Genomic DNA, 14,745 nt, shown 5'->3' on the forward strand with positions numbered 1-14,745 from the left:
CTATGGGCAGAACACGGAAGCAGTGGCTTTAGCTGGACGTAGTTAGCACATTAGATAGCACGACGGTGTCTATTTGACAATTTAAACATGTCTAAAGCAGAAGTGTTGAGAGTGGCGATGAATGAGCGTCTAGTTGCGGCTGCCGAAGAGATATTCGGGCTGTTTGAAAGAACCATAGCAGAGTATGAAGAGGAACTGTTTCGTTCAAAGCAGAAGAACGAGCGGCAACGCAAACTATTGGACGCTGTTATGAAGCCTCAGGTTCGGTTACACAGAGCAGGTTAGTATTTAAACATCCGATATGCATACCTTAGTTTATTCTTGTGTCATTTATGTAAAAACCAGAGACCAGTGCTTTGGGTATACCGAGCACCGAACCGATACCAGTGTTTAATCAGTAAGCTGAATGCTTTACTTTGTTTGATTGTGGATAATTCTTTTGGCAACATCAGGCTGGACTTAAACATTGCTTTCCTACCTTTGTAGGACCCAATGTAACGAATTAATGCATAGATATTCATGTACGGAATTGCAGTGGTGGAATGTAGCTAACTAAGTACATTTACTCAAGTACTGTACTAAAAGCAACAACAACAACTTTTCCCGCGTCGGTCACTCTACAGGTTGGAAGCGGAATTGTCCATTACATTTCATTATACAAGTTTGCCAGCTCCATAGACAGTATATCATGGACCAACAGATCCCGTGTCTCTGGACGGAGACAAGGGGGTAAGCCTCTCCTCGGACCGCGAACCTCCTATGGCGCCATTTTAATGCTACAAAGCGATCACCCCCCGTTAGCATTCCATTGACTGCCATTCATTTTGACGTCACTTTGACAGCGAATAACTTTACATCTGAAGCGTTTAAAGACTTTATTTGTCCATTGTTTATTTCTAAAGAAACACGACAATGTATAAAAGGCTCTGTCGGTGCACGATCCGTTCTGCGCATGCGCTGTTGTACGAGGATTTACAACACTGCACGATCTGTTCCACGCTTCCGGTCGACAGCCAAGCTAACGTTAGTTTAGCTAACAGCTCATTCGGCTAACCGCTAGCTGATTGTAGCGGTCTGCCGTTAGCCTCCACAGGCAAGCTAACGTTAGTTTACCCAACAGCTAATTCGGCTAACTGCTAGCTGAGACAGCATGTAATAACTTTAAAAGACCCTCAAAATAAAACTTGAAAATAAACGTTAACATATATAACAGCTATTACGTCAGCTCTACTTTACTTGTGCTCATTTAAAATACAATCACTCAATACTTGTCTTTATTGTTATTACTGTGAAGTCTTAATTTAGCTGTAGCCTGCCCCCCCTGGCGGCTGAAGCAGGTAATTGTATTGTTTCATGGCATGACCAGATATTTTATAAATATTTTAAATAGGCCTAACACAAAACAACTGAATTGTGGTAGGTAATACATCTGATTTCATATAGCCTAGGCCAGGGGTGGCGAACCTGTGGCTCTTGAGCCATATGCGGCTCTTTGCCTGCTCCTTTGAGGCTCTTACTGTGTGGCTGGGGGCTGTGTTATTGGTGGATTTTTTTTTTTTTTTTACTTTTTGAAACATTTCAGATAAGTACAAAAAAAATGGAATGCACTTGCCAATACATTTGCCAATTATTTTAAAATAAAAAATAATGCAGCAGAGTTTTGAGGACAAATTCTGCAACCCGAGGAAAAAAAAGCTGCCACAGATCACCTTCCTCATTAACCCTTTCACTGCTGAATCAGATTGTTTGAAAGCCCCTCTAGTGACAAACGAGTGAAAGAGTCAACCGAGTTCTAGCAAGACCTGAAAAGGATTGTGGATAACAAAGACTGTCAGATTTCCCACTGAGTCAGTCTAAGTAAGAAAACAAAACTATGAAAACTGCTATGTATTATGACTGTCATCAGATCTGGAAGTCACTGTTGCTGTTGTAGTGTGGACGTGCATGTGTTGTGTGGCTTTTTGCTATGGTGCGGGTTTTTTTGTGGCTCTTTATGCTGAACTGGTTGGCCACCCCTGGCCTAGGCCTACTGCTTTAGTAAAAAAAATATTTTTTCAGGGCTCTGGATCTCACCTGAGAATATTGTTGACGCATATGCAGGACGCAAAAAATGAAAATGAATGTTGCACTAGTCTGGACATCTTACCGTGCCAACGTTGTAATAAAGGTTGCCTAAATGCCATGTAGCCTATATAAATTTGCTGTCAGCTTACTAAATGATTGCGCGTTTTGTGTAGATTTGGACTTTTATACGTTTTATTCCACATTGTTTAAACGGCGTGGATCTACTGATCGCTGTGGATTACTTTTTTCCGTGTCATTGGATTACGGCAAAATACGGATCTTATTTCTTAACGTATCTTAACGTTTTATGGTGTGACTGCGCTTGGTTTCTGCGTTTGGAGAGGCATCTCAACAGACTGTAGGTCCAACTCTGATTGTTCACCGTTACATTTTAGTTGAATTTAAGTGTCGGGGCATTCCGCCACATCTGTCTATTGCATTCCAAGACAGCCGTGGCGCGATTGGATTTCATAAGGGCGAATTGTTAAATTGTTAGAATGTACTTTAAAATCTTCTTTAAAAATAAACATATATGTTTATTTAGCATGTTTGTTTTGTCCATATGTGCTCGTGCTGTGTTCCCCAAGTGGTAGCCAGGTCTCAGCTTCTACAATGAGTTTTATTTTTATTTTTTTTGCCCCCCCTGGCTCGAATGTCAAACTCCGCCTATGGACTTACTGTCGCATAGTAGAGGAATTACCGTATAGTACAGGAGAAGCGTGCAGGCAGTTTCGTCTCACATTAGCTGTTTAAGTGCAATTACTAATGTTAACTAGCATTTTAGTGATCAATAATTAGCCTGTGCCTATGTTATCTCCTTACATATACCTACTCTCTCCGTCTCTGCTAGATTGGGAATGATTGAGATTTCTCTTGGCACAGCTACCAGAAGACTTCCAACTTTCAGACAGGTTGCTCACGTCACATTTACGTCGTCTCTCTCAGTTGGAAGCTGCGCAGTAACGCTCAGCGCTCACCGGAAAAGTTCTTCTAACGGCCTTCATGGTCTCCGTCCAGAGCAACGGGATCTGTTGGTCCATTCTTATATACGGTCTATGGACGGAGACCAGTGAAGGATATTAGAAGCACTTTCCCGGTGATGGCTGAGCGTTTCTGAGCAGCCTCCAACTGAGCTTGAAGACGTAGATGTGACGTGAGCAACCTGTCTGAAAGTTGGAAGTCTTCTGGTAGCTGTGCCAAGAGAAATCTCAATCATTCCCAATCTAGCAGAGACGGAGAGCGTAGGTATATGTAAGGAGATAACGTAGGCACAGGCTAATAATTGCTATTAAAATGCTAGTTAACATTAGTAATTAAACTTACACAGCTAATGTAAGTCCAAACTGTCTGCAAGCTTCTCCTGACTATACAGTAATTCCTCTACTATGCGACATATATAGCTTTTCCGAACTGAGGTAAGTCACGTAGTGCCCTCTGGGTAGTGTAGTTTATGTAACGTTAGGGTCAATCTCTCTGACACTGACGCTTTCTCTGTCAGTGGTAGAGTACCGGCTACATGCGAGAAGTAGCGGTACGCAAGAAAAAGTGAGTGCCGGTGAGTACCGGCCCACTTCGAGCACTGCATGCCACGTTCTACTACTCCGCTACATTTCAGAGAGAAATATTGTACTTTTTACTCCACTACATTCATCTGTTACAGCTTTAGTTACTAGTTACTTCACACATTAAGATTACTGCACACAAAACAATTCTATTCCAGTTCCAGTAATCCCCCCCAAGAGCAAGCATGTATTGCCACTGTAAACCTTTTAAATGCAACAACAAATTTGCCAAAACTTAAACAGGAAATTCCTGTATATCAATAAACATAGAAATTAACTGAATATTTCTCTATATCTTGTTGTCACGGATACCCGATCCAGCTTATTGATTCGGTATCGGCCCCATATCAGTATCAGATCATTGATCCCTGATAATATTCCAGTAGTATTAAAGAAAACATAATTTGGGAAATGTCTTGTGGGTTGCTTTGATAACTCCCAATATTTCATTCTTCCTTCTTCAGTGGTGAAGAACACAGCCAATGCCAGGAGTTGAGTTATAATTTAAACAAACTGCATGACTGCACGCTGAAGCTGACAAGAAATGTAGCATTTAAAAGAGCAATGTTTAAACGGACTACAGTGCACAACATACCAGGGATACAATACAATTTGTTTCAACTAAATATTCTCTGGTCTAACTCAGCTAAAGACAACTATATCCATCAGGACATTAGTGTGCTGTTCACTAGCGAGTCCGTTTGTCCTTGGAGGTCCAGTCATTTGTGTAGAGGGAGAAGAGCAGCGGGGAAAGGACCCATCCCTGTGGTGCACCAGTGCTGATTGTCCGTGTTCCAGATATGACATCTCTCAGCTGCACATGCTGACTCCTGTCAGTCAGGAAGCTGGAGATCCACTGACAGGTGACAGGAGATACATTGAGCTGAGAGAGTTTGGCAGTAAGAATTTCAGGTATGATAGTGTTGAACGCTGAGCTGAAGTCTACAAACAGGATCCTGACGTAGGTCCCTGGCTGGTTCAAGACCGTGGTGAAGTTAGTTTGATGTTGGATATTTGACAGATATTCGGATATTCATTTCGGGTTGTGCTTCCACTCAGTCTTGGCAGAAAACAATACGACACCCATTTGCTCCTAACTGCTTGGTTTTTACCTAGGGACCGTCAATAAATTACGTTCTGAACTTCATTTATTCCCAATAGTTTGTATATCAGATGTTCTAAACACCCCAGACCAATGTTCTGATATGTAGTACTAATCAGACACACCTCAATAAAATCTAATATTTATATTAGAAAATTAACTATTTTATTCAGTTTTTGAAAGAATCCCATTCATTTCCTATTGAAAACGGCTTTTTGCTCAATAGCTTCCAAGTTATGTGACCCAAACACCCCAGACTAAATTATATTTTTGCTTCAGACCTTCCTGTAATAAAAAACAAAACCTGACACTCAAGATGATATTCAGACCAAGCCACACAAAAGGTATTTGTCAGATTGTTCAATAAAATAGGAGGTGCGAAATATTAATTTATAGTGAGGTGTGTCTTATTAGTACCGCATAGCAGAACAGGTCTGCATTGGTCTCGGGTTTTTGGATCCCATAACATGGAAGTTATCGAGCAAAAAGCCATTTTCCATAGGAAATGAATGGGATTCTTTTAAAAATTAAAATAACAGCTCTGCATTGCCCTGGGTGTTTTGAACATCTGATATAGGCTAGAAGCTATTGGAAATAAATAAAGTTCAGAATGTAATTTGACGGTCCCTAAGTAAAAACCTAGGAGGGTGTCGTATTGTTTTCTGTCAAGACTGAGTGAAAGCACAGCAGGAACTGCTGATGAACCCGAAATGAATATCCGTCAAATATCTGTCAAATATCCAACATCAAACTAACTTCACCATGGTCTGGTCAAGGTGTAGCAGGATGAAGTGCAGCCCCATGTTCACTGCATCATCCACTGACCTGTTCGCCCTGTAGGCAAACTGCAGGGGGTCCAGCTGGTGACCTGTGATGTTTTTGAGGTGGGTCAGCACCAGGCGTTCAAAGGACTTCATGGCGACTGAAGTCAAGGCCACAGGTCTATAGTCATTCAGTCCAGTGATGGAGGGTTTCTTGGGGACTGGAATGATAGTGGAGCTTTTGAAGCATGAGGGGACTTCACACAGCTCCATTGATCGGTTATATATTTGTGTGAAGATTGGTGCTAGCTGGAAGGCACAGTCCCTGAGACAGGAGGGTGTTACACCATCAGAGCCTGATTGCTTTACATCCTGTTCACATATGATGAGTGTTGATTGAGTATCGGGGGGGGAGGGGTAGCCAGGTGCATGGTGGGGGCTGCAGTTGATCTGGAGTGGGGGAGGGGTGTGAGTGTTTCCCTCTCAAACCTGCAGTAGAAGGCATTCAGGTCATCGGCAAGGCCATCGTTAGCCTCAGCAGTGGGGGATGGTCTCTTATAGTTGGTGATGTCTTGAAGGCCTCTCCACAGTGTTGCAGAATCATTGGCTGAAAACCTTTTTTTCAACTTTTCCGGGTAGCTCCTAAGGCCCTGACACACCAACCCGATAATCGGCTGTCGGACAGTCTAGCGAGGTCAGTGACTCGAGTCTGTTCGGTCTGTTCCGTGCCGTCATCCGTCAGACGAGCTGTCGGCCTTCATTTTGGCCGACCTGACTTGCTGGGTTGGAGGGCGGGCAGTCGGACTCAATCTGATGGAGTGCTAACCCGGAAATGACAAGCAGGATGAGCGTGACTAGAGTCTCTCAAAATCTGACGAAAATCTTTTAAACTGACCTTTGTTGATCTGAAATGAAGACAGATTCAGCAACTGCACGGTCTGTTTCTCTCTTAAAATGTTTTCAGAAATACGTTTCGGTGAACTATCTTCGTAAAATATGAGATCATATTCTGAACGAATCAGTCCGACTGCCTTTTCTGCCAATGGTCGGCCGTCGGGTTGGTGTGTCAGGGGCTTTAGCTGCTCTGATCTTCTTGGTCAATATGTTTGAGTGTTTTGTACAGAGTCCTGTCTCCGTTGCTGTAGGCCTCCTCCTTGGGCTGGCGGAGTTGGCTCAGTCTTGCAGTGCACCATGGTTTATTGTTGTTGAAGATGCGGAAAGTCTTTGTTGGCACACACACTCCTTCAAAAAAACTAATGTAGGATGTCACAGTGTCAGTAAATTCGTCCAGGTCACCTGTGGCTTCTTCAAAAACACTCCAGTCTGTACAGTCAAAATAGTCATGCAGCTCCTCCTTCGCTTCATTTGTCCACTTATTCACTGTTCTGATTGCAGGCTTTGCAGATTTACATTTTTGTTTGTAATTGTCTAATTGTCAATTTCTTTACATAATTGCAGTTTCTTTGTTTAACCGTAAGGAATTGCTAACATTAGCTAAGGTCTTAAGGCGTATGTCTGGTAACTGTTGATTTAGTTTAGATATGCCAAATTGTAATTATATAAGCAGGGTTCAACAATAACTGTTTCCTGATGGCCCGGGGCGAGTAAACAATTTTTTTTTTTTTTTTGCACTTTTGGTGCTAACGTTTGACTTTTTTTATTGTCATTTGTTTACATTTTTGATGCTTTTTGACGTTTTTTATGCTTCATTGACGCTTTTTTCTCAAAGTTTGACATTGTTTTTCGACCTTTTTCCTCAAAACAACAACAGTTGTTTATGGGCCAGTAAAAATTTACTTCGGGCAAGTAGAACGTTTTTTTTTTTTAACTTGCCCGACCAGACAAGTGGAAAAAAAAAACTTATTGTTGAACCCTGTATAAGTGATTATTGGTTGGACTATATATTTTTATTATTATTTCAAGTGTTAATTGTTGACACTTCAAAAATGACAAGCGGGGGGGGGGGGGGGGTTAAAATATGTTTTATGATAATAAAGAGGCCTGGTTTACTTCATAGGCTGTGTTTTTGTGTTACTACATTATCTGGGTCACATGACAGTGATATATAACAAAAGATATATCCTGGGATTCATTCACAACTTCAATTTGTTTAAAAAAGGAATCAATAAATACATATTTTTGAATTTGACTGAAAGAGACACTTATATTGTAAATCACAATTATTTCTGAGACAATTAATTACACAGCAACATTTGGAATTGTTACAGCTCTAAGCGGTACCAACAACGTTACCTTCACTTGGGTGGTCTCTCCTCTGCTCCGCTCCAGTGCAGCATCATACCCGCACAGCTTCCGTGTTCAGTGTAGCTGCTTCATTTGATGAAAAAAGCTAGCCTAATGGTTGCCGTAGTGTCCCCGGCGCGAGGGCTTGTGTGCGAAAAATTCAATTGCGAAGGCTCTGCATTTTATTGCGGTGCTTGGATGTGCACCTCTGATCTTTGTTGCATTGTGACTAGGGCTGCACGATATGAGGAAAATATCTAATTGCGATTATTTTGACTGATATTGTGATTGCGATATGATTCGCGATATTGGAGGGAATGATAATTTTTCTCATTTTCATTGAAAAATATAAAAAAAATTGAATTGATTATAGTGTGATTTTCGCAAGGATCTGTACCAAACAAAGATGTTTTCTATAGTCTATAGTAGGGCTGCTCGATTGTGGAAAAAAATATAATCACGATTATTTCGGTCAATCTTGAAATCACGATAATTTAACACGGTTACTCGTTGACTTCTGGAAAGATGTTGCAATTATTGAACTTCAAAAACAGTGGAAAAAGCTGCCAATCATTACGGTTAAGTTTAGGCGACAAAGAGTAAGCGTCGTCGATATAGACTAATGTGGTGCTGACAGCAAAAAAAAAACGTGGTATGCTGACAAATTTCAGTGCTTAACTTTTCATAGCTATATAAACACATGGTTAATAAGAACAGGCTGCTCCTGTAGTGTTTCCTCTTCTCACATACACTTTGCTGCATTCATGCTGTACTTGATGTGTTTGAGCTGAGTTGACCATATAATTACTTTTTTATTCATTTTTTTTCTCCAAAATGTGTTTGTATTTCAGTATTATCTGCAGATTCTCAGCAGGACCCACATCCCCTGCACACTGAAGAGGAACAGGGGCGGCTCTGGAGAAGTCGGAAGGGCAAGCAGCTTCAAAGACCGGCCCCAGAGAAGAGTGAAGATGAGTCCTCACAGCTTCATCAAAGGCCAATTGGAGTGAACAAAAAGGCAAAGCCTCACACCAGCAGCTCAGCTCAACCAATGGAAGTAGAGAGCGATGCAGAGGAGTGCAGAGGCAATCCAGATAGTTCTTTACAACCAGCTAATGATGATGGGACTCCAGACTGTTCCGATCAAGCTGACACTGTAAAATTAAAGGGGACCCAGAAAGGTGTATCATTCTCTTCTGAGTCTGAGGCTGCAAATAGTGATGATGACTGGAAGGAGTCAAGGAAACCTCGGTCATATTTAAAAACACGAAGAAACAAGGGCGTTCCTGAAGTTGGTAAAGGACGTAACACTAGCAAGAAGTCTTTTAGCTGCTGTCAGTGTGGTAAAACATTTAAATCCAAGGACCGAAAAAGTCGTCCTGGACAGAAACCGTTTGTTTGCTCAGCTTGTGTTCAAAGATCCAAACAGCTTGCACGTGTAGTCACAGATAGAACCCGTTCAGGAGTGAAAAGCTTCAGATGTTCAGACTGTAAGAAAGAGTTTAGCTATAAAGGAGATGCTGTGAGACACATCCGAATTCACAACGGAGAGAAGCCCTTCAGCTGCTCAGTTTGTGGTAAAGGATTCACACAGAGCACAGGTTTGCGCGCACACGTGAGAATCCACACAGGAGAGAAGCCGTACGGCTGCTCTCTCTGTCCCAAACGGTTCAACCGGAGTGGAATTCTGTCTAGACACATGAGAGTTCATACGGGAGAGAAGCCTTACAGCTGCTCACTGTGTAACGCGAGATTTACTCTGAGTCGGTCATTGTTAATACACATGAGGATCCATACAGGAGAGAAACCTTTCAGCTGCTCAGTTTGTGATAAAAAATTTACACAGAAAGTACACCTGACACAACACATGACACTCCACACACAGGACACGCCCTTCAGTTGCCGTGCCTGTGGGAGAACATTCACTAGACAGTCGCGTGTGAAAAACCATAAGTGTGTTACTAAGAGCAGCAGCAGTTAATAAAACTACAACTAAGAAATGTCCCACCTTGAATTGGATTAAGTGGTAAATAAATGTAAATTACAGCTTCCTATTTTACTGTAATGTGAGTAATCGTGTTAGATAATCGTGATGTCAATATTGACCAAAATAATCTGGATTATCTAACTAGCTAACCAGCTCCACGATCCGCCATCTTGGATCTCTTGATATCGCGTGGTTTAGCTACCCACGTGGTCTCATCGCCTCCCCCCTCCTCTTTCTCACACACACACACACACGCACACACACAGTTGTATTTGTAGTTTGTAAAAGGTATATAGGTTTTGATGATTGAACAATTGTTGATTGGCCATTGATAATTTTGAAGTTAAATAAATTTGTCTATACTTTAAATAGCAGTTGTTTGTGATTATTTGTGTATCTCTTGTAATAACAAGCTGGTTAAACAGGCCTGTGCTCGAATTCATCCTTCTTTTGTTCCTTCAAAGATACCAGCTAAATTAATCAAATTTAATTAAGATCCGTATTTTAAAGAGAACACTACCTATGAGACTATTTCACAGCTCAATTATTGGCCCCTAGTTCCAGGATGGTGCCCCATTTTGATTGTTTGTCAATTTGGTAAAGTTATGAATACACATAACTTTATTAATATTGATAGAACATCTTTGATAATTTGTCAATAATTTAATCTATACCCATACCTATTCCCAACAGTAGCCTATAGAAAGGTGCATATGTGTTTTTGAAGAAATTAAAATTTCAAACGAACATTATTTTTTCATATGTGGATTTGTTTTTACATTTATATACATACATACATTCATATACATAGTTTTTGTGCATCAAACATTTTTTTTAAAGATTTATTTATATATTAAAATGCTCATATAATGCTTTTTGGCTTTTCCTTTATTGTGTTATATATCTTTTTGTGCACGTTACAGGTTTACAAAGTGAAAAAGCCCAAAGTCCCCCCCAAAGGGACTTACCATCTCCAACAGAAAACACTGTTCACAAACTGCTCCAAACAGCTCTATTGTAGTCCAGCCTTTACTTCAGAGACAAACGTGGTCACTTTGGAACACACGTTATAATGCTCTCCTAGCTGCTAGCATGGCACGCCCTCATACTCTGCTTCTGACTGGCTAGTAGTCCTTACCTAGGTACTGTCAGGGCACGCCCTCATACTCTGCTTCTGACTGGCTAGTAGTCCTTACCTAGCTACTGTCAGGGCACGCCCTCATACTCTGCTTCTGACTGGCTAGTAGTCCTTACCTAGGTACTGTCAGGGCACACCCTCATACTCTGCTTCTGACTGGCTAGTAGTCCTTACCTAGCTACTGTCAGGGCACTCCCTCATACTCTGCTTCTGACTAGCTAGTAGTTCTTACCTCTAAATACAATTATGAAGCTGAAAATGAGCATAATATGAGCACTTTAATCCTGACATACATTAGTGAATCCTTCAGTGTGCATTCATTATTATTGAGTCTGATATGACTCCGTACTTTCTTCACTCCCCCAGGGTCCATCTCTATTGGGATCATGCTGACGGTGCCGAATTGTTGTGAAAGTTCTTGATGAAATAGAAAACGAGTTCACAGAGACCATCAATCTTTTGGGATATTTATTGCAATAAACAGGGTTCACAGTTGCAAATGCAGATCTAGGAAAAGATAACTGAATGATAAGTTCAGATGAAGGCGTCTTTAAACACACTGACTGGTCTGTATACTCAAAACCTTATGTCTAGCAAATCTTTTTTTGCCTCTGTCTGCTCAAGAATAAAGAGTTGAAGGCTGAATTTCATGACTTTGCTTCATATAATTTTGGCTGTAAAGCTGAAAGCGAAATTCTACAGGAAGCAGAAAAAGACAAGGTCTTAGGCAGTATAGGCCTAATATAAGACAGTATAACTCATCACAAGTGAATACAGTTTTAAACTGCCAATACAACAGTCATTCTAATTTGATTACCACTGGCAACAGTTTAAATGCATTCTTTAAAGGTCCCTTATTATGCTCATTTTTGGATTCATACTTGTATTTTGAGTTTCTTCTAGGACATGTTCACATGCTTTAATGTTCAGAAACACATTTTTCTCATACTGTCTGCCTTAATATACCTGTATTTACCCTCTTTACACTGCATTTCCGCACATGTCTCTTTAAGGCCCCTTCCTGAAAAAAAGCCCAGTCTGCTCTGATTGGTCAGACTTTCCGGGTCTTCCACATTTGCACTCTCAGCAGCTGGGGAATGACTGTAATGGCACTTTAACAGCACTTTCTATGTATATGTAGTATAGACAACCGTACGGAAGTCCTGACGGCTCGTTTAAAGGCACAGTTTCTGAATACGTGCTCTGTGCATTTCTCTGTGGAATGAGCGTTTAATACTTTTACAGTACTTATATTGCACCTAGACCTGCTTTATAATAAAAAAAGACATGATAATTTTCTACAATATGGGACCTTTAAAGGTTGGTTTATTCAATGGTTTCAGGTGTCTATTTGTGGTGGGTGCCCACATTAATAATTGAATCAAGAAATCAAACTTTCATGAGTATGTATGTTATAGAAATACAATATTTATTCATAGTATACATGGAAACTCACATGTTCCTCCACTGCACATTTTGTTAAGCAGGAGAGACAGCATCATTCCTTCACTCACAGTAAAGACGATGTATTGTAAGCAACGTCAGCAATAACAATTCAAATTCTAAATAGCTAGAAATAATTATAGTAAAGCAAGTATTTTCTTTTTAATAATGTTAGCTAAAATGCCAAGCTACAGTTGCAGGCAAACCATATGATGTCAAGAATAGACAACTAATACAAAGCTACACTTTACAGCTTGATAATGCATGTATTAAAAATGAAATAGCAAATGAAGCAACGCTTGCAATAATGAGATATTTTTCAATGATCTATTAAATGAAAGAGTGCATCTGCATTGATCACATCACACTGTGTAGCTACAGGCACAGACTTATACGGCCTATCTTTTTCATGCCTCTGTGTGCCTGCTGTGACACTGGCAGCATGTATTCATAAAATTTGCAGTGGAGTCAAATATGTACCAAAATAATATGGTAATGTATGTGCAGAGTTGGTGCAAATGTGTCCACAATTTGGTAATGAGTACTCAGCTTTGTGAATGTCAGCACATTTCTAGATGTTTGTGTGTATGTACTCATAAACTCAATGTAAATGGCATTTTATTAATAATTGAAGCTGTTTCTTTTGCGACACCTTGTCTACAAAATATTACCACATAGTAAACGTGTCAAAAGTGTACGTAAGTGAAAGTGAGTTTGCCAGCCTGTCTGAATGCACAGACTTGCAAAATGTTGTTTGCAGGCATAAAACTAAATGTACATATCTACAAAATTATGATTATGGATAGAATCAAGTAAACAAGTTTACAAAACTACCATTACAAATACAAAAACCCTGTTTTAAGTACACCTTTTTTAATGATACCATTTTCCGTGCTTGGTAGCATTGCTAGTGTCATACTCCGCATTGCCAAACCTTCCTCCACAGCACGGCGGAGTAAGGTCTGCCTATATAACACATATTTTGGGATAGGAAAAAAAAGCTCTGGTTTATTGGCATTTCTTTAAACCAATCACAATCGTCTTGGGTGGCGCTAAGCTCTGGACGCAGTGACGGTGCCTCTGCTAAATAGTCTCAGGAAGGAACTTGTTTTGGTGGAACATTTGCACCCCGCAAAAGAAAACGTCACATACAATTTTAAATGAAGTTAACTGTTCACACAGTACAGTAACGTGAGCTATTTAAATTAGCTGATACATGGTTAAACCTCATTAGCTCTTAACAGAGTATCGCCATGTGTACTTCGTCCACAGCAATCCCACCAATCAGTCCCAAAACCTCCCAGTTAAATAGTACTGTATACTTTGTAAATCTTTACAATCATTCCCAGAAAGAACCAAGCAGACCTGCCGTGTTGCCTGAACAAAATTTTCTTAAAAACATGACATTTTCAGCACGTAGCTTGTAAGTTGGTTGTTGTTTCCCAAAGCGACAACACACAGAGAGCGGAATGTGATGGACATCCAGCATATCAGGCAATTATCCTGGAAATGTACTTCCATTGATCCAGACTGCTAGTGTTGTAATCTGAATTAAACAACACAACGTAGTTGGTTAATGTCTTTATTTGCGGTGCGAAAGCTCTGAAAAATTAACTTTGATCTGGTAAAAATAACTTTGCTTTATCGCCGTGTAATATTCACGTTCTGTGTGAAAGTACTCATGAGGAAAGATATTGAAAAAAAGGCCAATGTGTGTAAAGGCCTTAATGCTTTAGCTCGAAACTGCTAACACAAGCTAACAGACAGCGCAGCAATGCAAAGCAGTGTTTCTGATGAGGCAACTTCAGTGGTAAGGATTTCATATAGTACTGAATCTTATCTCATTGTGTTTGTTGTGTTTTGAGCCCGCCACTCAGACTGTGCCAGTGACACATCTGAAGACCTTCAGTAATGGAGGTAAGCCTGTTTCTGCTTGTTGCAGTTAGGAACAGTACAGTATCATTTGCAGCTCCACTGCAACATGCCATTGGTGTTTTGGATGCTTCCCTGTGGCAGTGGAAGTTACTTTACACTGCATGCAAAGGGTCAGCCATGGAAGCTGTTTGTAGGTACAACAGGAGTGTAGCAAAAGTCAAATGTTTGGTCTCATGCAATACATGTATTATGGTGGTTCCTGTTCAGAGGCGAAGAATATAAGAGGAGGGAATGGAAACGTATAGGAAAAGCCAATCGATGCACATTATTTATCATTACAGATGGTAGCAGAGGAAATTTAACATCTGGGAAAAGCAGATGTAACATATGCAGTACCTTTATTGGTCACACACACAGAGGATGAGAGACTATAACCGGTCCAAACTGTGAGCACACAACACATAAGAGCAGCGACGCTACAAACTTTCCTACAAGATGAATACACACTTGCAGTTCCAAATGGTCTCAGCGAAAATTCCAAGTTCAGCAACAGAAAATAATTTCTTCTC

General features: G+C 40.5%; 1 protein-coding gene across 1 annotated transcript; it reads left to right on the plus strand.

Annotated features, from left to right (window-relative positions):
• LOC116040194 (gastrula zinc finger protein XlCGF57.1-like) lies at positions 1–10,085 on the plus strand. Its single transcript, XM_031285461.2, has 2 exons — positions 1–280; positions 8,585–10,085. The coding sequence occupies exons 1-2, from the start codon at positions 88–90 to the stop codon at positions 9,712–9,714; spliced, it is 1,323 nt and encodes a 440-aa protein (XP_031141321.1). The 5' UTR covers positions 1–87; the 3' UTR covers positions 9,715–10,085.
• The last annotated feature ends 4,660 nt before the right edge of the window (positions 10,086–14,745 follow it).

The sequence above is a fragment of the Sander lucioperca genome, chromosome 7, assembly GCF_008315115.2.
Source record: "Sander lucioperca isolate FBNREF2018 chromosome 7, SLUC_FBN_1.2, whole genome shotgun sequence".
Classification (NCBI taxonomy): Eukaryota; Metazoa; Chordata; class Actinopteri; order Perciformes; family Percidae; genus Sander; species Sander lucioperca.